General features: G+C 46.2%; 1 protein-coding gene across 31 annotated transcripts in view; it reads left to right on the plus strand.

Moving 5' to 3' along the window:
• The window catches only part of ZFTRAF1 (zinc finger TRAF-type containing 1), a 50,615-nt gene that overhangs the window by 19,839 nt on the left and 8,429 nt on the right, over positions 1-22,347 (plus strand). For 30 of the 31 annotated variants that reach the window (XM_050939419.1, XM_050939438.1, XM_050939426.1 and 27 more), the window contains exons 2-3: positions 16,948-17,186; positions 19,411-19,622. In XM_050939419.1, the coding sequence (XP_050795376.1) occupies positions 16,948-17,186; positions 19,411-19,622 (451 nt within the window). Of the gene's footprint in view, positions 1-5,609; positions 5,635-16,947; positions 17,187-19,410; positions 19,623-22,347 lie in introns of those variants that run through there. The other variant, XM_050939420.1, reaches the window with a different exon arrangement.

The following is a 22,347-nucleotide window of genomic DNA, read 5'->3' on the forward strand; positions in this document are numbered from 1 at the left end:
TTCCCCACTGGAGGGCAGGGGCAGTAGTCCGGCTGAGGTGGACCTGGACAGTGGGGCTAGTGGGACACGAGGGGTACTTGAACCCCTGAGAGAGCAGCACAGATGAGGCCTCAGAATGCACCCATCAGGCATTCCCAAATAACTGTCACAAGCCACCCAGGATCTGCTGGGAGCAGATCACCAGTTGCAGCCTCTCTCCATCTTCAATGGTTACACCCTTCAGATAACTACATTGATCAGGTATCCTCTCTCCCCACCTCATCAATTAACTATTGCCCTGGGGATCCTTTGAGGGGGGCGTGAGGCTTTCAGTTCCCATTGAAATTCAGTGATACTTGGGAGCATCTCTTTGGCTTCTGGTTTCAGAATGGTAGCCGTATTAGTCTGTATCAGTAAAAGAAACAAGGAGTCCTTGTGGCATCTTAGAGACTAACAAATGTATTTGGGCATAAGCTTTTGTGGGCTAAAACCCACTTCAGCAGATGCATGGAGTGGAAAATACAGTAGGCAGGTATAAATACACTGCTCGTGAAAAGATGGGAGTTGCCTTTGGTTTCCAGCAGTCCTAGCCATAACTCTGACAGGGCTGTTTCTTAACGAGCCCTGCTTGCACATGGGTTTGCTGTAGTCCTGGGATCTTTAGTCATAGATGCATGCTGCATAAGGCAGTAGAGCAGTCTACTGCTGGTGGGTAGTTTGGCAGTTTTGGTTGAGGCCTCGTCAGGGAGTGAACGACCGTTTATTTCTGCATTAAATCATGTTGACGGTCCTGTGTCCTCCACAGCCCAGACAATCTAAGCTTTGCAGTGGAAGGCCAGGAACCATGGCCCTACTGCCAGTTCAGGCCAGCATCCCTGGTGCAAACGTAACATAACAAATGTATTTTGCTCCACATACAAATTTTCAGTAATTGCAGAAACTGGGGAAGGGAGGCAGCTGGGTGCTTTGAGAGCCCTCTGCTGTCTTATGAAGAGGGTCAATGGGTGGTGGCTTTGGGTGTCCAGAAGTGAGGGAGGTAGGCATCTGTTTGGGGTGGTGTGGAATACAGTAGGTATTTGAGGTTTTTTTCTTGCTGCTGTTTCTCAGCACTACAATGTATGTTTCCCTTTCCCACAAAGGTGGGTGCGACTTTAAATGTGCTGGGGAGGGGGAGATTTGTTCCTCAGTCCTCACCCTGCTCTCTTTCCAGTAACTAGCCCTTGCCCCATCACTGCACTTAGCAATGGATAAATGTGTTAGGCTGTTGTTTATCCTAAAATGCTCTAGCCAGGGCTAACACATGCCCTTTGTCATAGCAGTTCTAGGCTGTCTGCAGACCCACGCAGCTATAACATGAGTTTAAATCTGGTTTACTTCAAGGCTTGTTTTCCCCAACCAAAAGGACTAGAAACTCTCTTACAAAACTAGAAGCATAGTTGCTGTAGTTTAATTAGGCAGCATGTATTTAAAAGAGGAGCGATGTGGCTATTTTTGCAGCCAATAATCACATCATTCATGGAGCTGTGGTCATGTTTGACTCAAAGTGCTTGTGTACCTAGATTCTGGCTTCTCCTCCCTGTCTTGTGGCTTCACTGTTACTATAAATTGTGCAGCTGCTGACCTCTGTTGAGTTTCTTGCCGTGGTACACTGCATAACGAACGGTGCTCGGTCACTGAGCTCCGGCATGCTTGCCTTTCCCACAACTGTAACAAAAAACAAGTCAAACTTTCTGAGGTTTGCTGAAGCTTTCCAGGCTTTCTGGAAACTCATCTGAGCCTTGTAGTGCCGCCCCTTCTGCAGAGCGCTGCCCCTGGTTGGTAGATGTTCGACTTTAGCTCTGAACCCTGGGGTGAGTAAAGACCAGTCCTGTGAGAATTACCAAACTCCTTGTGAAGGTTTGCAGGCTGCTCCACAATTCCCAATATTTTTGAGATGCCAGTGGAGAGCTAGCTCCTGCCTTGAGCTCCTCGCACTCTTCTGTCACAGCTGTTGGTGTGGAAGGAATGAAAAGTATGTCGCACACTGGGATTAGCAGGAATGTCACAGTTTCACAGGTTTTAAGCCTTCTGCTGGAAAGTGGAAGAGAAGCTTCCCCTGACTTGATCAGCTGATATGAGCACAGGATGGGGATAGGCTCCGGGTGTGGATTCTGAAGCTGCCCTTCTGGGTTCATAGCTAGAGCTTATCTTCTGAATCAGTCCAAACGAGCCATGTACACGTGCTCAACAACTGGCGTGATCAATGGGAACTGCTTTGTCAGACTCAAATTCCAATTAATATCAAGACTAAATGACTTGGAGGAGAATAGATTTTGCTTGTCTAAAGTGTTCCTGGGCAGCAGCCTTTCTGTGACACTCTTGCCCAGGGAGACTGGATGTGGGTGTCTGGAGATTGTGGAAAGAGCTAATCATCTTGGAATGCAAGTGTTAGAGTTTGATTCGTTTGCAGACATGCTCGTTGTAAGCCCTTTACCTTCTCAATAGTGGGCGTTTCAGTGGGGGTGCAGTGTCCAAGTTCTGAGACTGTCTGCTATCTGCTCACCATGGTATCTGAGCACCTGCTTTGCCAAACACCATTCTTGGGATTGGCTGGTTATTCCGAAAGATGGCTTCAGCTTTTGTCCTAAACAGTCAGGCTTGGACTCAGTCTTCTCTCTTCTGGCTAGGAGTTCCAGACCCCGAAGTCCTGCTGCAGAGACTCCTCTGCTAGAACTGGGCTTACTTCCACAGGGCCTTTCAAATCTACTCCCTCTGTTGCCGCAAGCCCACCCCCCAGCCCATCTGCACAATGATCACACCACCGTGCACGGGGACAGCCTGAGGGCATGGGGGAGATTCCGAGAGGATTCTTTGGGAACCATACCTCTTACCATGCGTATGGATCATTAGGTCTCTCCCTGTGTCCTGCTGTGGAAATTGAGGCCAACCGGTTGTGCAGCATAGCTACAGATATCTCAAAAACTTCTTACAAAGTGTTCAGGTTCTTGTACTGTGCCTGTTGCCATGTATGTAAGCGGTATGGAAAACCCTGTTGGATGGGGTTGAGGGTAATCTTTACAGTTTATCCTTGTTGGAGCGGGTCTGAGTGACTGGCTTCTCCCTGTTTACATTGGCTCCACTGGCAGGTCCAGCAGGATCCTTACTCAGAGCATTTGGGATATACATAGGGTTATTCTCTGTCTTTGATCTTCTCCATTTGTGAGATGTGTGTGTGGAAGAGTTCTGATACATTCACAGGGTTCTGTTCTTGGGGATCAATCTTCCACACAGGCGTAGCTGTTCTGTCTTTATTTCCTGACAACTTTTAATCGGAAGTCACAGACAGAAGAGTGATGCCAGCTAGAGCAAAGGCATGCCGAGCAGTATCCTATTTCTCAGCCTGTGAATGCTGCACTGTAGAATTCCTAATGGATTAGAGTAACCACATTTCTGGTTCCACTCAAACTCCATTCACTGAGAAGATCATGTGAGCGGTTATAGGTCATGATGCTACATGCTTTTCATGAAAGCAGGAAGCTGGATTATGCTACACGATCCTGTCTCTGAATACAGTGGAGCTGCAGAGACTTGTGAAACATGTTTTTCTGTATTAGTGAACCCAAAAGTGGCTTGCAAAAAATAGTGTTTTTTTCCCATCTCTGATTTATGACATGTAAGGCCTGATGAGGTCACCTTTTTAGGAATGTAGGAGTTGCCAGACTGCATGAGATCCGAGGTCATCTAGTCCAGTATGTATCTGTGACAGTGGCTAGTATCAGATGCTTCAGAGGAAGGAGCAAGTAACTTCCCATGAGACAGGTGTAGGATAACTTGCTCCCCACATTGGGTCTTGTCCTAGTCCCTAATAGTTACAGATCCATTTCAGTGTGTGTTTTAATCTCTTCCAAAATGTGGAAGCTTTAACTCTTATTACTCTGGATACTTGTGTTATGCGTATGACTGTCCACTCCCTTTTGAACCTTGCTAAGTTCTTGGCCCTATCTTGTACAATGAGTTTTTATGGGTTTTGAATTTCCCACCTTTTAAAAAAATTTGTTGAATGTCCCTTTATTCTTGTGTTTGAGATGGAGACCATCAGCTCTTGGTTCTACCCGCTAGACCAGGAATTCTCAACCTTTTTCTCTCTGGGGCCCCTCCAACATGCTATAAAAACTCCATGGCCCCCATGTGCCACAACAACTGTTTCTGTGCATATAAAAGCCAGAGCCGGAATTAGGGGGTAGCAAGCAGGACAGTTTCCCAGGGCCCCATGCCACAGGGAGCCCCATGAAGCTAAGCTGCTCAGGCTTTGGCTTCAGCCCCAGGTGGCGGGGCTCAGGGTGGTGTGGCTTTGGCTTTCTGCCCTGGGCCCCAGTGAGTGTAATGCCGGCCCTGCTTGGTGGATCCCCTGAAACGTGCTTGTGGACCCCCGGGGGCCTTAGGTCCCTGGTTGATAACTGCTCCTCCAGACTACTCGTTTTACGTGCTTTTATCACGTCCCCGCTTACTAGTCTCCTTTCGGAGGTGACAGCTACTCTTCATAGGAGAGATTTTCCAGGCCTTTGAACGGTTTTTTTGCTCTTCTCTGAACTCCCTTCAGCTCTGCAATATCCTTTCTGAGATAGCATGACCCATGCTGCACACGGTATCCGGACGAGGCCTCACCATTGACTTATATAAAGGCGTTACAACATTATCTTTATTAGACGCAATCCCACTCCTTAGACATGCTAGTATCTTGGGGGGTTTTAGCTCAGGTCTTCCTTGATGCTCAGGTTCCTTTCCTGAGTTGGTTGATAGGTTAGAAACCTGGATGGTGTGTGAGTAGTTTCATTTTTTTCCCTCCAATGTGCCTTACTTTGCGTTATTAATATTAGACTCTTTCACGTTATGTTGTGCGTTCACCTACCTTGGTTCGCTTTCTCTGAAGCTTGGCATGGTCCTTTTCTAGTCTTTTTGTGTTTTGTTTTGTTTTTGTTTTTTGACAGTTGAAGCTGTTTTATTTACACACGACGGATTCACACTCAGTACTATACAGTCCCCCCCCTTTGTACACAGCCCCCCGGACACACAACACAGCATCTGCTGGGGGTGCCCCCTCCCCTCTCCTGCCCCCCTGGGGCAGTACCCGCCCCCAGCCAATCACAGCACAGTGCAGCACCGCCCCTCCCTCCCCAATGGTGGGCATTACCTGTCCCCCCCCCGAACACACATTAATTAATGTTCAGTAATGTCCCCATGCAAAGTTAGGAGGCGGTGCTCATCTCTATGGAAACAGTGCAGCAAGATCCCGCCCCTTCATGGCAGTGGAGTGGTCCTGGGGGAGGTGGTCTCCATAGCAACCTTGAGGTGAAGCCCCACCCCTGCTGGAGGGGGACCAGGTTTGGGATGGGTCTCCATAGAAACAGTGTCAGGGAGCCCCCTCCTCAGTTAGCCCATAGAACTGATCCTGCAAGGCCCCGCCTTGCTGCTGGTTTCCATGGGAATGATGGTGCAAGCCCTGCCCCTCGCTGCAATGGGGTTTGTGGGGCAGGGTCAGTCCCAGCCATTGTCCTTGATCACGTGGCTCCGCTCGATGACGTGTTTCCCCTCCTTGTGTTAGACGTGTCAGCACTTCGCTTCGGCTTCCCTGGTTTTGCTGGCAGACTACAGAATTGGAACGAGGGTTATTACAAGGTGAGACTGAACTCAAGGTAATGGGAAAAGAATTAGGTTTTTTAGTCAGGCCGCTTACAAGTTAAAAAACAAAACAAAAAAACAATCCCGGGATGAAGAACTCTGCGAATGATCCAAACCCCCTTCCCTTGTGAGTGCTGAGAAAACGTCCACCGACATTCTGCTGAAAGAGTGTTTAGAGCAGGGTGGGAAAAAATCATTGATTTTAAAAAATTCAGATTTTTTAAAAAAATTGAAATTAGATTTTCTGATTGTTTAAATTCTAAGGTTTTTTTCTTTAAAAAAATAAATGTGTTTAAACTGAAATCTGAATTTAATTAAAAATACATTAAGGGGTGGATTCTGAAGCTGCCCTTCTGGGTTCATAGCTAGATTAATAAATAATATATATAATAATATATAATAAATATATATATATAATAATAAATAATATATATAATAATATATAATAAATTATAATTTATTATAATTCTTAAAACAGTTAAATAAATGGACATGCTCAATACATGGGCCTCTATCAAAAACTTTGTGTTAAAGGCTGCTTTTCTATATAAAGAGAGAATGGGGGAAAACATGTAACTTTTGAAGTCAGTCTTTATAAATATAGCACATCAGGTCATGTACTACATTAAGAGTTTGTTTTGTTTAACAAAATTAAATTGTATATGCTGTTCTGTGTGTTTGTTTAAATTCTAGTTACCATCCCACTGCAGCTTGACACAAGCCATGAGCAAAAAGTTAATTATCTAGTTAATAAGCAATGTCTATTTCACTATTTTCTAACAGACTGAAATGTACAATTAGTTAATAAGAATCTGAAAATATTAAGCTATAAAATTGCTTAAATAAATATATATTGTTCTAATGTACCCTCCTAGTAATAAAGAGATGTACCTAATCTAGTGTTAACGCTCTATTTAGTTGTAATTCAGCATGGTTTAACAGTTATATTAACCAGTGAGAATGCACCTTTCTTAAGAAAATAACTGAAGTACAAATGGAAAAATTGATTAAAATGGATGATTTAAATGGAGGCTTTCCACTTGGTGATTAAATCATGATTTAAATTGCTTACTAAAGCACCTTGATTTAAGTCAGTCTGCCATGATTTGACAGATTAGAGAAAATGGTGACTCCTAATATTTCTAATGTAAGAAACAATAGGAAAGTTTCAGTGTCAGCCCTTTATCTACCACACAGGAGCAAAAAGGTCACAGGCACAACTTATATTTATGGGTCACTTTTACATCAGAACGAGTGCCTAGAAGCACCTTGCTGAAACAGAGGCCAGTACATTAAGGAGATGAGGTTCAGCATGTTAAGACTTGATGCAAAACTGACTAGCTATTGAGCAGGGCTCGGATAGTAGATTGGTTCCCATTTGATGCAGAGAAAGATGAATTTGTGCAGTTTTTAGCCCCAGTGGAAATATGGGGGCTTTGGCTGGAAACGTTTTGTGTTCCCTTATTTCTGTTGCAAATGACAAGTTTTGGCATGTACCTCCTCAGTTCTTGTGGATGATAGTTTTAGAACATTTGCCATAGTTACGCCCTTATGTTTTCTGGAACGTGGGCCATTGCTTGAGAAGCGTCTTTGCTGCTTTTAGTGTGGAACAAGCCAGCAGCATGTTGTAGTGAGCAGAGTCCACAGGAAAAAGTACCTGTTTCCTAGAAAGTTGGGGGAAAGAGGAAAAATGACCCTCAAAGGTAAATCTGTAACTAAACTTTGCGTAGAAACATTGTGACTTCCTCATCAGCACCCTGACAATCAGATGAGAGCCCTCATCTGAGAGTCCATATACTCTAGACCTGGACTAGCCAGAGGCAGACAAATGGGTTTAGAATTTGGTCACTCGGTGTCGTTGGTTGTGGCGCTCATCTTTCCAAGGGCAATGATGCAGAACACAGGGTGGGGCAGGTTTTAAAAACGCCCTGGTTGCTGGAAATTGGGATGCTGTGCCGAGGAGGGAGGAGTAGCTAAACCATCAGTTTCTGCAGCTGCATACATGACAGCTTTAAATGAGCCTGGATAATGAAATTGCACAGTAATAACTGTCTATTTGATTGTGCCATTGTTCCCCTGCATTAATGTTTTCTGATGGAGGCAGCTGAAGATTGAAACTCACAAAGACTAGTGAATTTCATATTGTTTATACCACAAGGAAACTACTTGTGGGCAGGAACTCAGCACTAGCTCTCAGGCTATGCAAGGCTTCCAGTGCTACTGGTAATCTCATCATTTACAAGCATGTTAAAACAGGCTTCTTCACCTCACCACCCCAAACCAATTATCTGGGAGTCATTCTCTCTTCCCTGGCTAGGGGTAGGCGGTAAGTAAGGGTTGCCCTGCCACAGGCAATTAAACTACAAACCTGCCGAATCCAAGCACCCACGGCCTGGCTGGAATGCAGTCACATGTATCTGCTTTAAAGTAAGCACCAGACACCCTGGAGAAACCAGTTCTGTCTCTTGTGACCTTTGACTTGCTAGTTTCCGACCTGGTTTGCACTGGGGGAATAGAATCAGGGCTGTGTCAGCTGATGGTTCTCGGAGCTCCAGAGTCTGTTAGCTGCAGTGCTACCCAAAAGGACGGTCTTTCTCTTCTGCTGATGGGCTGCTTGCTCGGACCTCATTTCGGTCTCATTCCCCTTGCCCTGCGTGGGTCCCCTCCATCTTTCCCTGGCCTCAGTGCCCACTTGTCCTCCCTTTGTGGTGTTTGCCGTTCAGCTGACACCTTTGTGCCTTCCCTTCTCTCCGAACCCCCCTTGAAACACTTAATATAATAAAGAGAAATAAAGGAGGACAAACTAAGCCCACTCATCTTTATATAAAAATAAATCATGGCAGTAACATCCCATTGAACTGTCACTCGGTTCCCTTTGCTTGTAAATTACACCCGTTTTTGACTCCACATCTGTCTTGTGTATTTTGATTAGGAACAATCTTTTATTCTGTCTGTGCAGTGCCCAGCACACTGAGGCCCTGATCTCTGTTGGGGCCTCCAGGTGCCTGTCAGATAATAAATAACACATAAGAGCAAGGGGTAGGTGAGAACCTACTCTGGAGACTGCTTGACATCCTACCTAACCGTAACTGGGCACCGAAGGCCTGTCTAAAATAATTTTCCACGTAAAATCTCTAAGGGAATTTGATTTACGAAGGAAAACAGAATTGTAACATGGCAGCTCTCCAGTAGTGTTGGGGTGGAGGCTGTCTCACCAGTAGTGCAACAGCTTCTTACTAGCTGGATTTTGTTGTTTTCCAGTGTGTTTTTACAAGACAGGTGAATAGTTGCTTTGTAGTAGCTCTTCCGTTGAACTTCTGTACAGGACAGCTCTCTCCACCAGAGCTTTCAGCCTTCCGAGTACTAGCCACGGGTCAGTTGAACACGACTCTGCTACTCTGAGGAATTTTACACTGGGACTTGCACTAATAAAATTTCTCTAAATCTCAGTGGTCAGGGTCGAATACGATTGCGCCCTGGCTAGATGCAGTTATGTTATTCCCTCCTCAGTTTTCTGAGGATCACTGCATGTGAGAGGCTTTAGTCTCTCTAATTGTCTTGGGCTTGGTAAAACTTCATTTTTTACAAAAAAGCTTTTACACGTAAGACAAAGAGGAAGGAAAGAACCAGCAGGAACTTGCAAATAAAATCCAGTTATGGACAGAAGCACGTTAGACTCTGTAGCCAAACATAAAACCAACTGTGGAATCCTAGAGCCTGCCTAGAGGGAATGTTGGTGCCTTGTTGTTTCATGAATATGGGTCACCTCCAGCTATTTGACTTTGGAAGTGACACAATGGCTCAAACATACGTGTTTTAAGATGACAGTATTTTTTACTTTACTTGTCTCTCAGAAAGGTGCTGTCTGTATTGATTCCTGCTAATCATTTTACTGGTGCTTATTTCAGTCCTGTGGTTCTGCCTGAAATTCACATCTCTAGCAAAGGACCAGCAAAGAGGAAGTGTAGGTCTTGCTACTGCAAGCCATGCTGGTGATATTTCCCTGAAAATGGATCAAATTAATTATACGCTTGTTCAGGGAAAGGTGACTTGCATGGAAACTCTTAGGCACCCTCTTCTCCTGCTGCTTTCCCATGTCGAGTACACAGCACCAGTTTGATTTCCAGAATAGCCTGGCAAAAATGAAATAGCCAATTGGATTTGCTGCTACATAGCACAATGCCACATCTTAGATGTGACGAGTTCGGTCACAGAGACCCCCTTGGGACTGTCACTTGATGTGCTGAAATTACCTCTGAGCCAGTTTTCCCTGCGAGCTTGGGACTTCCAGAACCCTGCCTTGTTGAGCCAGACACGCTATCCTGCTGCAGCAGAGACCCAGGATCTGGTCCACGCCCCTGTCATAAACAGATAGCTAAGGGTTAATGTCTCTTTCACCTGAAGCATCTGACCAGAGGACCAATCAGGAAACCGGATTTTTTCAACTCTGGGTGGAGGGAAGTTTGTGTCTGAGTCTTTGTTTTCTGTCTGCCTGCTTTCTCTGAGCTTTGGAGAAGTAGTTTCTACTTTCTAGTCTTCTGTTTTTAAGTGTAAGGACAAAGAGATCAGATAGTAAGTTATATGGTTTCTTTTCTTTGGTATTTGCATGAATATAAGTGCTGGAGTGCTTTGATTTGTATTCTTTTTGAATAAGGCTGTTTATTCAATATTCTTTTAAGCAATTGACCCTGTATTTTGTCACCTTAATACAGAGAGACCATTTGTATGTATTTTTCCTTTCTTTTTTATATAAAGCTTTCTTTTAAGACCTGTTGGAGTTTTTCTTTACTTCAGGGAAATTGGGTCTGTACTCACCAGGGAATTGGTGGGAGGAAGAAATCAGGGGAGATCTGTGTGTTGGATTTGCCAGCCTGATTTTGCATTCCCTCTGGGGGAATAGGAAAGTGCTTTTGGTTTCCAGGACTGGGAACGGAGAGGGGGAGTCACTCTGTTTGGATTCACAGAGCTTGTGTCTGTGTATCTCTCCAGGAGCACCTGGAGGGGGGAAGGGAAAAAGGATTATTTCCCTTGGTTGTGAGACTCAAGGGATTTGGGTCTTGGGGTCCCCAGGGAAGGTTTTTCAGGGGGACCAGAGTGCCCCAAAACACTCTAATTTTTTGGGTGGTGGCAGCAGGTACCAGGTCCAAGCTGGTAACTAAGCTTGGAGGTTTTCATGCTAACCCCCATATTTTGGACGCTAAGGTCCAAATCTGGGACTAAGGTTATGACATGGTGGCAGCGGTGGGATATAGACAGAATCCAGAAGCCAGTAGGAATATTATATTTTTCTTTTCTCTGCTAAGGGCTTTTTAGCAGAGAGAAACAGTTTGGTTTTAAAAGGGAACCAGAGAGAATTTTTTTTTCTGCTCTCTCTGGCAGTTTGTGGCTTGCATCATAAGCAAGAAACCATTAAGGTGCTATTAAGAGTCTTTTGTCACACAATAGCACTCCCATTGAGAGTCATTACCAGCACTATATATATGCAAATAAAGTGGTTTTTCTAGTTTACGCTAGAGGAAAAAAAGGAAAAAAGCACTGTTGCTAGGCAGACTTCAGGAGGCAACAGAGCCTGCAGTGCAGAAGATAAACACCGGAGGGCACCCCAACCGAAAAAAACAGGAACCATGACTTCTAAGGCAAAAATTGAGGCCGAAGAACAATTCAGAGAAGCTGAACACAGGCGACAACTGGAAATAAAACAAAAAGAGATGGAGATGAAAGAAAGAGAAGAACAGATCAGAGAGGCAGCCTACCAAAGAGAACAGGCAGCCAAAAAGGCAGCACACAAAAAAAAACTAGAAGAAGAAGAGGTGGCCTACCGAAGGAAACAAGCAGAAGAAGAGTTGGCCCACCGCCGAGACATGGAAAAACAACAAAAAGAAATGGAAAAACAACAAAAAGAAAATGAAGAGAAGGAAAAACAGAGAAAACATGAACTGGACTTATAGACTCATAGACTCATAGACCAGAAGGGACCAATCTGATCATCTAGTCTGACCTCCTGCACAAGGCAGGCCACAGAACCCCACCCATCCAATTTTATACAACCCCTATCCCAGGACCGAGTTATTGAAATCCTCAAAAATGGTTTGAAGACCTCAAGCTGCAGAGACACCACCAGCAAGCGACCCGTGCCCCACGCTGCAGGGGAAGGCGAAAAACCTCCAGGGCACCTGCCAATCCGCAAAAACTTGGCAAAAGCTGGGCTGCATGTGCCAGCCAACCCTACCAACCCGGCGCCAATTATTGCTCCACAGCACAGGAAATTTCCCACCTACAAGGCAGGTGATGACACCGAGGCCTTCTTGGAAAATTTTGAAAGAGCCTGTCTTGGGTACAACATCCCCGAAGACCAGTACATGGTAGAATTGAGGTCACAGCTCAGTGGACCTTTAGCAAAGGTGGCAGCTGAAATGCCTAAGCAGCAAATAAATGACTATAAACTTTTTCAAACCAAGGCCAGATACAGAATGGGGATAACCCCAGATCATGCCCGTCAGCGCTTCAGAACCCAAAAGTGAAAACCAGAGGTGTCATTTCCCAAACACGCCTACTACATTGCAAAAAAACTATGAGGCCTGGCTAACAGGAAACAACGTTCAAACCTTGGAAGAACTGCACCTCCTCATACAAATGGAGCAGTTCTTGGATGGTGTTCCTAAAGACATCACACGGTACATACAAGATGGAAAACCCAAAAATCTCGCTGAGGCGGGGGAGATTGGAGCCAAATGGATGGAACTGGCAGAAAGCAAAAAAGCTACTGTCAAGGGGAACGATTACCCCAGGGGGCACACAGACCATAAACCCTACAACCGAGGACAGCCAAAGACCCCACATACCACCCAAGTAAAGCCACAGACACCCTACCCTTCCACCTCACCAGTCTCCAGTAACTCACCTCGGCCCAGTGACCCATCAGATGGAAGATGCTTTAAGTGTAATGAACTGGGACATATCAAGGCCAACTGTCCCAAGAACACCATGCGAGTGCAATTCATTACACCACCATCACACCAAAGATCCCCAGGCCCAGATGCCTCTCAAATACCCTTGGAGCGAAGGGAAAATTTGAGAGTGGGCGGAAAGAAGGTTACTGCGTGGAGAGACACGGGGGCACAAGTGTCAGCTATCCACCAATCCTTCGTTGACCCCAAATTCATCAACCCAAAGGCCAAAGTTACAATTTACCCCTTCATGTCACAAGCTGTAGACTTGCCTACAGCTCAACTGCCTGTCCAGTACAAAGGCTGGTCAGGAATGTGGACTTTTGCAGTCTATGACAATTATCCTATCCCCATGCTACTGGGGGAAGACTTGGCCAACCAGGTGAGGCGGGCCAAGAGAGTGGGAATGGTTACACGTAGCCAAACCCGGCAAGCTTCCAGACCCATTCCTGTTCCTGAGCCGTCCCCACAGGCCCCGTCTGTGTTACCAGAGACCCAGACAGAGGTAGTGGACCCGGATTCCATGCCAACCACTGAAACAGCCACAACATCTCCAGTCCCAGGCCCGGAACTGGAACAGCAACCAGCACCAGCCATTGCAACCCCATCTTCAAACTCAATGCCAGAGGGCGCCAGCGAGCCAAAACTGGCAGACGCAACAGACAGCCATACCCAAAAGGCTCATCCAGAGCCTGAAATAACCTCAGGTGCACCAGCGGAGAGCGGTTCACCAGCAACGGAAACAACTCCATCACCTACATTGCTTCCAGAGGGACCAAGCCCAAGTCCACAGTCTCAGGAAGAACTGGTGACCCCAGCCTCAAGGGAACAGTTCCAGACTGAGCAGGAAGCAGATGACAGCCTTCAGAAAGCTTGGGCGGCGGCACGGAGCACCCCACCGCCTCTCAGCTCTTCTAATCGATCCCGGTTTGTTATAGACCAAGGACTTTTATACAAGGAAATTCTTTCTGGTGGACACCGGGAAGAATGGCAGCCGCAAAAACAGTTGGTGGTTCCAACTAAGTACCGGGGGAAGCTCTTAAGCTTAGCCCATGATCATCCCAGTGGCCATGCTGGGGTGAACAGAACCAAGGACCGGTTGGGGAAGTCCTTCCACTGGGAGGGAATGGGCAAGGACATTGCCAAGTATGTCCGGTCTTGTAAGGTATGCCAAAGAGTAGGAAAGCCTCAAGACCAGGTCAAGGCCCCTCTCCAGCCACTCCCCATAATTGAGGTCCCATTTCAGCGAGTAGCTGTGGATATTCTGGGTCCTTTCCCAAAAAAGACGCCCAGAGGAAAGCAGTACGTACTGACTTTAGTGGACTTTGCTACCCGATGGCCGGAAGCAGTAGCTCTAGGCAACACCAGGGCTAACACTGTGTGCCTGGCCTTAACAGACATCTTTGCCAGGGTAGGTTGGCCCTCCGACATCCTTACAGATTCAGGGTCTAATTTCCTGGTAGGGACCATGGAAAAACTGTGGGAAACTCATGGGGTGAATCACTTGGTTGCCACCCCATACCACCATCAAACCAATGGCCTGGTGGAAAGGTTCAATGGAACTTTGGGGGCCATGATACGAAAATTCATCAACGAATTCTCCAATAATTGGGACCTAGTGTTGCAGCAGCAGCTATCTGTTTATGACAGCCCCCAAAGCTGCAGACTTAACTGAAAACAGCTCAGCAGGTTACCTTTCTCCAGCACCCAGACACCCGGTTCTCAATGGGATCCAAACTCCAAATAAATCTGTTTTACTCTGTATAAAGCTAATACAGGGTAAATTCATAAACTGTTCACCCTCTATAACACTGATAGAGAGAGATGCACAGCTGTTTGCTCCCCCAGGTATTAATCAGTTACTCTGGGTTTATTAATAAACAGAAGTGATTTTATTAAGTATAAAAAGTAGGATTTAAGTGGTTTCAAGTAATAACAGACAGAACAAAGTAAGTCATCAAGCAAAAACACACAAGTGTGAGCCTAATACATTAAGAAACTGATTACAGGTAAATCTCACCTTCAGAGATGTTCCAATAAGCTTCTTTCACAGACTAGATTCCTTCCTAGTCTGGGCCCAATCCTTTCCCCTGGTACAGTCCTTGTCAGTTTCTGCAGACATCTTAAGTGGTAAGCAAGGGTTTTCTCATGACTGGCAGCCTCCTTTGTCCTGCTCCCCTCCCCCTCCTTATAGCTTTGGCACAGGGCGGGAATCATTTGTCTCTCTGGGTCCCCACCCCTCCTTCAAATGGAAAAGTACCAGATTTAAGATGGATTCCAGTATTAGGTGACATGGTCACATATCACTGTAAGACCTCTAGTCTCCATTCTTCCTGGGTTGGCCCACACCTACACAGGAAGGCTTGCAGGAAAATAAACCAGTTACAACCAATTGTCGTAGTCAATGGGAGCCATCAAGATTCTAAAGCACCATTAGTGGCCTACACTTTGCATAATTACAACAAGATCTCAGAGTTATACTTTATATTTCTAGCTTCAGATACAAGAAGGATACATGCCTACAAATAGGAGGAATATATTCAGTGGGTTAGAACCTTTGTTATGATACCTTACAAGAGACCTTTTGCATAATGTGTATTCCAGTTATGTCATATTCACATTCCTAAGCATATTTCCATAAAACATATGGAGTGCAACGTCACACTAGTATAAACACTTGTGTGAAAATGTGGAAACTGCTCTCTTCAGAGACTCAATAAGTGGAGTTTGAACACAGGCTTCCTCGGGATAGGTGGGGTGTGATTCTGCTTTTGGGATGTTGCCATCACCCATCGAGGATAAAGGGCTCAGTGTGACTGGCCAAGGGATGTCTCCTTGGCTTCAGGGGTAGAAGCCTGTGTGGTTTTATTTGTGATGTAAGGACCAGTATTCTTCTGGTGCTGTGTGTGATTTGTATAATAACTGTTGCAGCGCATGGCTCAATCTGTGGGTTTCACTTTCCTAGTCACGTGGGAAAGGGACAGTTTATCGGAAGCTCTCTGGCTGGGTTTAGACTCAATAAACTTTATTTTCCAAAACACTTTTTGTGAAGGTGTTGAAAACAGTTTCATCCTGTCTGTGCAAGCAGTTAAATTGTTGTCAGCATCAATCCAAGGAAACCAATAGTTAACTGACCTAGGGCTGAAAATAGCTGTCTCCTGGCGTAGCAGGGCTCCAGCTTGTTGGAAAGTATGTGAACCGAAACTTGACAGTGCTCAGGAGTGCGGTTTAGTCCACAGCTAACAGGCGTCAGTAGACAAGCTGTCCAGAGCTCTCCTCTGTCTTACAAGGCTCATACATTGCTGTGAGTTAAGCTTGTGTTACAGAGGTTGGTTGGGAATGGCATATGCCTGGCTTCCATTCAGTCTGCATTTGAGTAAAGGAAGAGTAAAATTGTCTGTTCTGAAATGAGCTGTCGTCCTTTTGCTGTGCCAGAGGAGAACGCAGGCCTTCCTCGAGGCTGGGGGTGTCACCTGCAAGGCTGTTACAAAGCAGTCGGAAAGGGGGAGGTGCCATTCACTTTCTGTTGTTGAGCTACAAGAGCAGTGCCAGTGAAAATGGCACTGGCTGGCTGGCCAAATCCTGGGAACCTGGTGCCTTTTTCAGCATGTTTGGTCTCTGGCTGGTCAGTCCTTTGTTTGTTCCCGGTTTGAAGCTGCGCCATGTTTAAACAAAGCGAAAGCAATAAGTCTTTCTGCCAGGCCATAGGATTATCTGAGTGGGGGAAAATCCAGCCTTGGCGTTTAGCCCCTAACGTGCTATCCTCTGTGTGTAAACAGATGGGCAGATCCAGGATAATAGCACTACTGAGTCAGAAATTCATGTTGTTTAACATCTTCCCCCCCCCTCCCCATTGGTCGGTTTGAAGCCCAGGTGCTGATGAGTCAGAAGTGAAAGTCTCCTACTCTCTAGTTTCTGATCTTTGCCAGGGGTACAGTCCAGCATTGTTCTTATCAGCGTGGAAGAGTTTGACAAGTTTGCAATATGGGCCCCCATCTCTTATTACAGAATTGCTGTTTCTGTGTCTCCCTCAAGATTACAGTGGAACAAATGAGATTCCTTTGCTTTATTTAAAGATTAAATGTTGCGGTGTTAATTTAAGTGGCTAGGTCTGTTCCTGGTTTACCTGACACCTTTCGCACATTTGTGCATTTAAAAAAAATTCTCCTTGTGTTGCTCTCTTGTCTAACATGTCAGTGGACCAGAGAGCAACAGTACCTATATGTATGCAGCCAAATTTACATCTGTTTATAATCAAAATGTAAGGGAGACTAGAGTGCAAGCCCGTCAGTGTCAAGTGAACCTCTGTTAGGTCATTTCCCGCAAGGTCTTTGAAGGTTCATTTCCCTTTCCTTGTTCACAGTGTACTAACGGTCACTTGATGTGCGCTGGCTGTTTTATCCACCTACTAGCAGATGCCCGGCTGAAGGAGGAACAGGCAACGTGCCCCAATTGCCGTTGTGAGATCAGTAAGAGCCTATGCTGTCGAAACCTGGCTGTGGAAAAAGCAGTGAGTGAACTGCCATCAGAATGTGGCTTCTGCATGCGGCAATTTCCTCGCTCCCTTCTGGAGAGACACCAGAAAGAGGAGTGCCAGGACAGGTAAACAGTCTCACCTTCCATTCAGTGAGGCACGAGATGCTTTCATAACCCCTACAAGGGCAACCCACCTTAGCTCATTGCAGCCTTCTCCGCTGGTTTGGGCGTTAGTGGCTGCCTGCCAGACGGCATTGTCCAAAGCAGAGCAAGAGAGTGTGGTTTAAAATACCTAGCTTAGTTGGAGTGTGAATTTTTTATGGTGCTTGTGAACTGTGATTCCGAACACTAGCAAACAAGCCTAACCTGCCGTGTGAGTTTCTGACAGGAGTGTTAGCATTGGTGGCAGCAGGTTCAGCTAATGGGTTTGGCAGACTTGCCTCATTCCACACTACAGAAACTGAGTCCCACTTCAAGAATACGGGGCATCAAGCGAACCCTCACGTAACTGGTCATGACAGTTCTCTACCTTCTCCTGACCTTCCAGAGACACTAGAGTGGGCAGATTCAGAACACCCCTACTAAATGCTTGGATTGCCCCTCCATAATATTTAAAGGGAACTGAATGACGAATGTAAAAGCAGCACAAGGCAGGAGGAAGGACCCACATGGTCATTGGTCTTCTGCTGGAAAATAGCCTTCCAAAGCTTGTAAAACAGCAACAACTGCATTTTCCTGATAAATCGTCACTGCTGTAGGTCAGGCCAAAAGGTAGCTGAACTGTTCCTTGCTTATAGCTGAGGCTGTTTTGAGATTTCTTGCTTTCTTCCCAGTTCAGTGAAGGGCATCTCCTCTGGGTGCGTGGCAAGGTGGGGAGGGGGATTTCTTTGCCATAAAGAGTGGCGTTTACTCCAGTCTTACAGACCATCTTCCTTAAGAACATGGTGGGCTAAACACACTGAATGTAGGTAACCCTGAACTGACAGATGTTACAAAACCCCAGGGAGGACAGAAAAATGGAGAGGCAGAGAGCAGGAACATGGGCAGCAAGTGTAATGAGATTCCATTTGTGAAAAATACATCAGAACAATAATACCCCAACAGTGAGATGTGGTAGGCTGCAGAATAGTCTTCAAAAGAGATGCTGTGGGAGCTCTATCACTGAGGCATCTGAAACAAGGAAACGGTGTGCGCTGGCCCCATGATGTGGGGCTGGAGTAAAACAGGCTCCCTCTTCTCATGTTTGTTGTTTGTAAGGTGCAGGTCATGCTAGGTGAGACAAGAAAGTGAAGCTTGTGGCTGGCTTGGCTGCAAGTAGCTTTACTTCCCTAGAGTTGTAAAGCGGCACTGAGACCGCAGAGATTTGCACCTGATTCCTTTCTATCGCTCCTGTCTCGCAGCCTTCCCAGCAGCATATGGGCAGAGGCAGCGTCCTAGCCTGTTGCATGCATCCTCCATCCCTTCCTTATCTTGTGTAGTTCTGAGCAGCCAAAAGCCTGCGGGATGCTTCTCTCAGGCAGAGTCCACTAGCCCAGAGAGCACTGGCTAGACTGCAGCATGTCAGCTGGGGCAGAAGCTCCGGTTACCCAGCGCTGTTGGGAATTCAGACTTACTGTCCTGCCTGTCCACATGAGCGCTTCAGCTGTACTATCTAGTACTGCGATCTAGTGAAATCTAATAAACCAGCCGGGGTTGAGTGTCAGGATTTGGCTGGGAGGCCCGTGGCAGGAAGCCACGTGCGTGCCCTCTCCATTTCAAGTTCAGTCCGAAAGGCACCTCCCGTCACTTCAGTTGTACGTTCTGTACTTTACACGAGTGCTTTTAAAAGGGAGTGTTGCTGGTATGGGATAGTTGCTACCTTACTGCTCCCCAGAGGGTGCCGCATTTCAGTGGTGGGTGAAGAGAGCCCTGCAAACAGTCCATAGAGTTCTTTGGCATCTCATAAAATGACAGGTGCTCAGTAAATCTTGGTGAAAATTTATACTGCAGTAGCACCCAGAGGCCTCACTGAGTCAGGTGCTGTACAAGTGACACACTAAGCTGCCACCCCAGATTAGGGTTACTAACACCATTACTGGAACCAGCTAGTTAGCTGGAGCATTAATGACTGCAGCCAAACATGCTGGCTTGCAAAAGTCTAGGCCTCTTTGGCACGGATGAAGGTTCTGGGATGCCGAGGCCCAGAGGTAGCCAGTGATGTCGCTACTGTTCCACCAGGTTGGTTGGGTTTTGCTTTCGGAGGCTGTATTCTGTTCAGACAATAAATCATCTCATTCCTGGAGTGTCATTTGCCGTTGGTGCATCTCACTCCGTGGTGCAAGTACTCCTGTTTGTACTCTCTTTGTAACAGGGTGACTCAGTGCAGGTACAAGCGGATTGGGTGCCCATGGCAGGGTCCATACCATGAGCTGACAGGTCATGAGGCGGAGTGCACTCACCCCACAAAGACTGGGAATGAACTGATGGAGATTCTGGATGAAATGGACCAAACCCATAAAAAAGAAATGCAGCTGTATAACAGCATCTTCAGCCTGCTCAGCTTTGAGAAGATTGGCTATACAGGTAATCCCTCAGCCAGGGCAAACACAGCCTCCTCCCAATATTTTCAGTGTCTTGCTTTTGGCAGTCATGTTGTTTACGTACTGATGAAGCCTGTTTTTCTTATGTAATGCACAGTGCCGATCTGTAGATCAGAAGAGCCTGGGCTTTGCTGAGCAGACAGTAGCTGCAGTGCATCTGTCCCAGTAGTTCTCTCCAAGAAACCTTTCCTGTCTGCTTGGCAGTTGGGTTAGCTCATGTCTGTGTTCCTTACTTGGTGCTGGGCGGAGATGGATGGGTAGTCAGACATGTTAAGAGTTGGCGCAGCAGCAGCAGATTTCATTGTCCTGGTGTCAGGTGGGATTTGGATTCAGGAGGCGAATGCAGGATTCCGGGGCCTCGGAACTGGTGAAGACTGGACCTGTTTCATAGATTATGTGCTTGGGCTCTGGACAGTAGGTGACCTCAGGTCTTATGGCACTGCTTCCCTTGATGGCTAGTCCACGGAGCAGCACTTGTGTCGAGTGTGGAGGAAGGCCACTTCCTAGCTGCAGGTAAGGTGCTATAGTTGCATCCACTGGATTGACGAACAAGACCAGAATAATAAGAATAAAAAACCAGTGTTGCCTGTGATGTTTCTTTGTTTTACTGCAAGTGAAAATGAAGTTTGACAGCATCCAGCTAACAGACCCCTTATCTGTCATCTGATACATCCTTCCAGCTGGAGTCCAGTGTATTAATAACTGAAGTGACCCGCCCATAAACACTGACCCTACGTGATAGACCTCTCGTTTCCACTGCATAGGAATTACAGCTCCTCACATTCCGTTCTGGTTCCTCTTCTTGGGTCACACACTTAGTGAGCTATTCAGAAAGCTTAATTTATCTTTCACGGGGGTCTCTGTGCTCTTGGTTTTGTATCCATCTCCTGGAGAGAGCTCTTCATAATACGTAGTCATTTCTCATATTTGAGAGTCTCCTGTTCTTGCTTTTCCTTTGGGTAAAGAAAAGCCCCAGTGTAGAGCTATCTATTGTCTGCCTCAAATGGCAGCTTGTGAGGGTGGGGAGGGGGTAAAAGAGGGATGAAAATCAACTTTGAATTAACACCTTTGACACAACTAACCAATGCAATGAAACACACAGGGAAGCTGGTTACTCTGTTGGCACATTAGTGCTAAAGTCGGGCCCGAGAATTGCTCTTTAAGATTTGTTTGTGCTTGAGGTACTTGCAGGCAAATAATATGGAAGAGAAACTCTGAAGCGGGTATGGAGGGGGAAGGGTGTGGGTGGGGAAAACACTTCCCTTACCATAAATATTTAGCAGCCACACAGAGGGAAGCGTGGAGGGAAGATCTTCTGGTCTCGGGTGGCTTTCCTCCTCCACTCTGAGGAGCAGTGGATGCTCTGCTGTTCCAGAAGGGAGCTGGATGCAGAAGCGTCTGATAACCTCGTTCTGTTCAAGGTCTCTGCTTGCCTGTCCCATGTGAGGCAGAAAGGTGATTTTTGTAGTTGCAGTGATAGCCACTCTAGCATCCTGCTGCATTGATCACTTTGCTTTTAAATCTGGAGCTGAGTCCTTAGTGAAACTTACCTAGGCCAGTGTGTGGCAAATGGATTGTGCTAGGAGCTCAGATCATGAAAAATGGAGCAGTCTTGTTAGCTGATCCTGCATTACATCCATTGCTGCCTGCAGATACACGTAAGTAGTTGGTGCTGAGGAGGGGAGCAAAGTTCTGTAGCGCACCATGGTAGCATCTGCACTTTGAGCACAAGACTGAGTTAGAACCATTGCCTCGGGAGTGAGATAGCCCAAGCTCTGCCCTGATGCTGCTTTCCGGGTCCAGTCCTTGTAGGATAAGTTAGCTCCGGCGGGCATCTTGGAGAGCGAGGCAGAGCAGCAGCATTCTGTGCTGCAGAACACTGCTCAGCAGCTCTCCATGGCACTGGAGATAACACCCCTATGCCTAAAGCAGTTACAGCCTAAGAAAAATGTCTTCTCTGTGTAGAGATGTGTGTTAGCAATAATAGCTGGACTCTGAGCTCCTTTACTGTAGCATTCTGTAGTAAAATGATGGTGTATGTCAAAGCGCTGAGTTACAAATGCTGTGTAGCTTGAATAACTGCTCACCTCCTTTGTCCAGGTATTGCCTCCTGTGCTTTCCTAATTCTTCTGGAAACTGAAGAATATGTAACCCTGTATGAAATGCACCCAAAGGTTCATTGTACCTGTAGTTATGCTGTGAGCTTCCATGGTTTGTACACTAAAGACTTCAGTGAAACTGTGTGCTTGTTCTAACGTGATAGATTTGACAAAGTCTGTGTGCTGGCAAAGAGTTTATTGGACTGACAGCGGACTGTGCCTTGAGCGGGGGCTGGATTTCAGATTGTAGAGTGCATTTTCAAAAGTAAATTTGGACCACTTCTACCCAATGTATTGTTGTTTCTTTATGTATTTGAACCCGGAATTTTCTGTACCTTTCAAACCTGAAGGTCTGTTTCACGTGCCCTGTTCTCTGGTTTTGCACTGTGGTAATGCATAATTGTGCCTTATTACCTTGATTACAGATTTGTATGCATAATCCCAATAAAAGGTGCTTTGTTATCTGACCTGTATCCTGTCTGCGTGTGATGCTTGTTTTTATGCACTCCAGACCTCAGTTCGGGCATATCTAGGATCAGCTACAGCTTCCCACAACACTGACCTCACTACGTGCTTATTGCCTGTTCCCCCTGCTCTTTCTCCATCAAC

The sequence above is a fragment of the Gopherus flavomarginatus genome, chromosome 2 (assembly GCF_025201925.1).
Source record: "Gopherus flavomarginatus isolate rGopFla2 chromosome 2, rGopFla2.mat.asm, whole genome shotgun sequence".
In the NCBI taxonomy this organism is placed as follows: domain Eukaryota; kingdom Metazoa; phylum Chordata; order Testudines; family Testudinidae; genus Gopherus; species Gopherus flavomarginatus.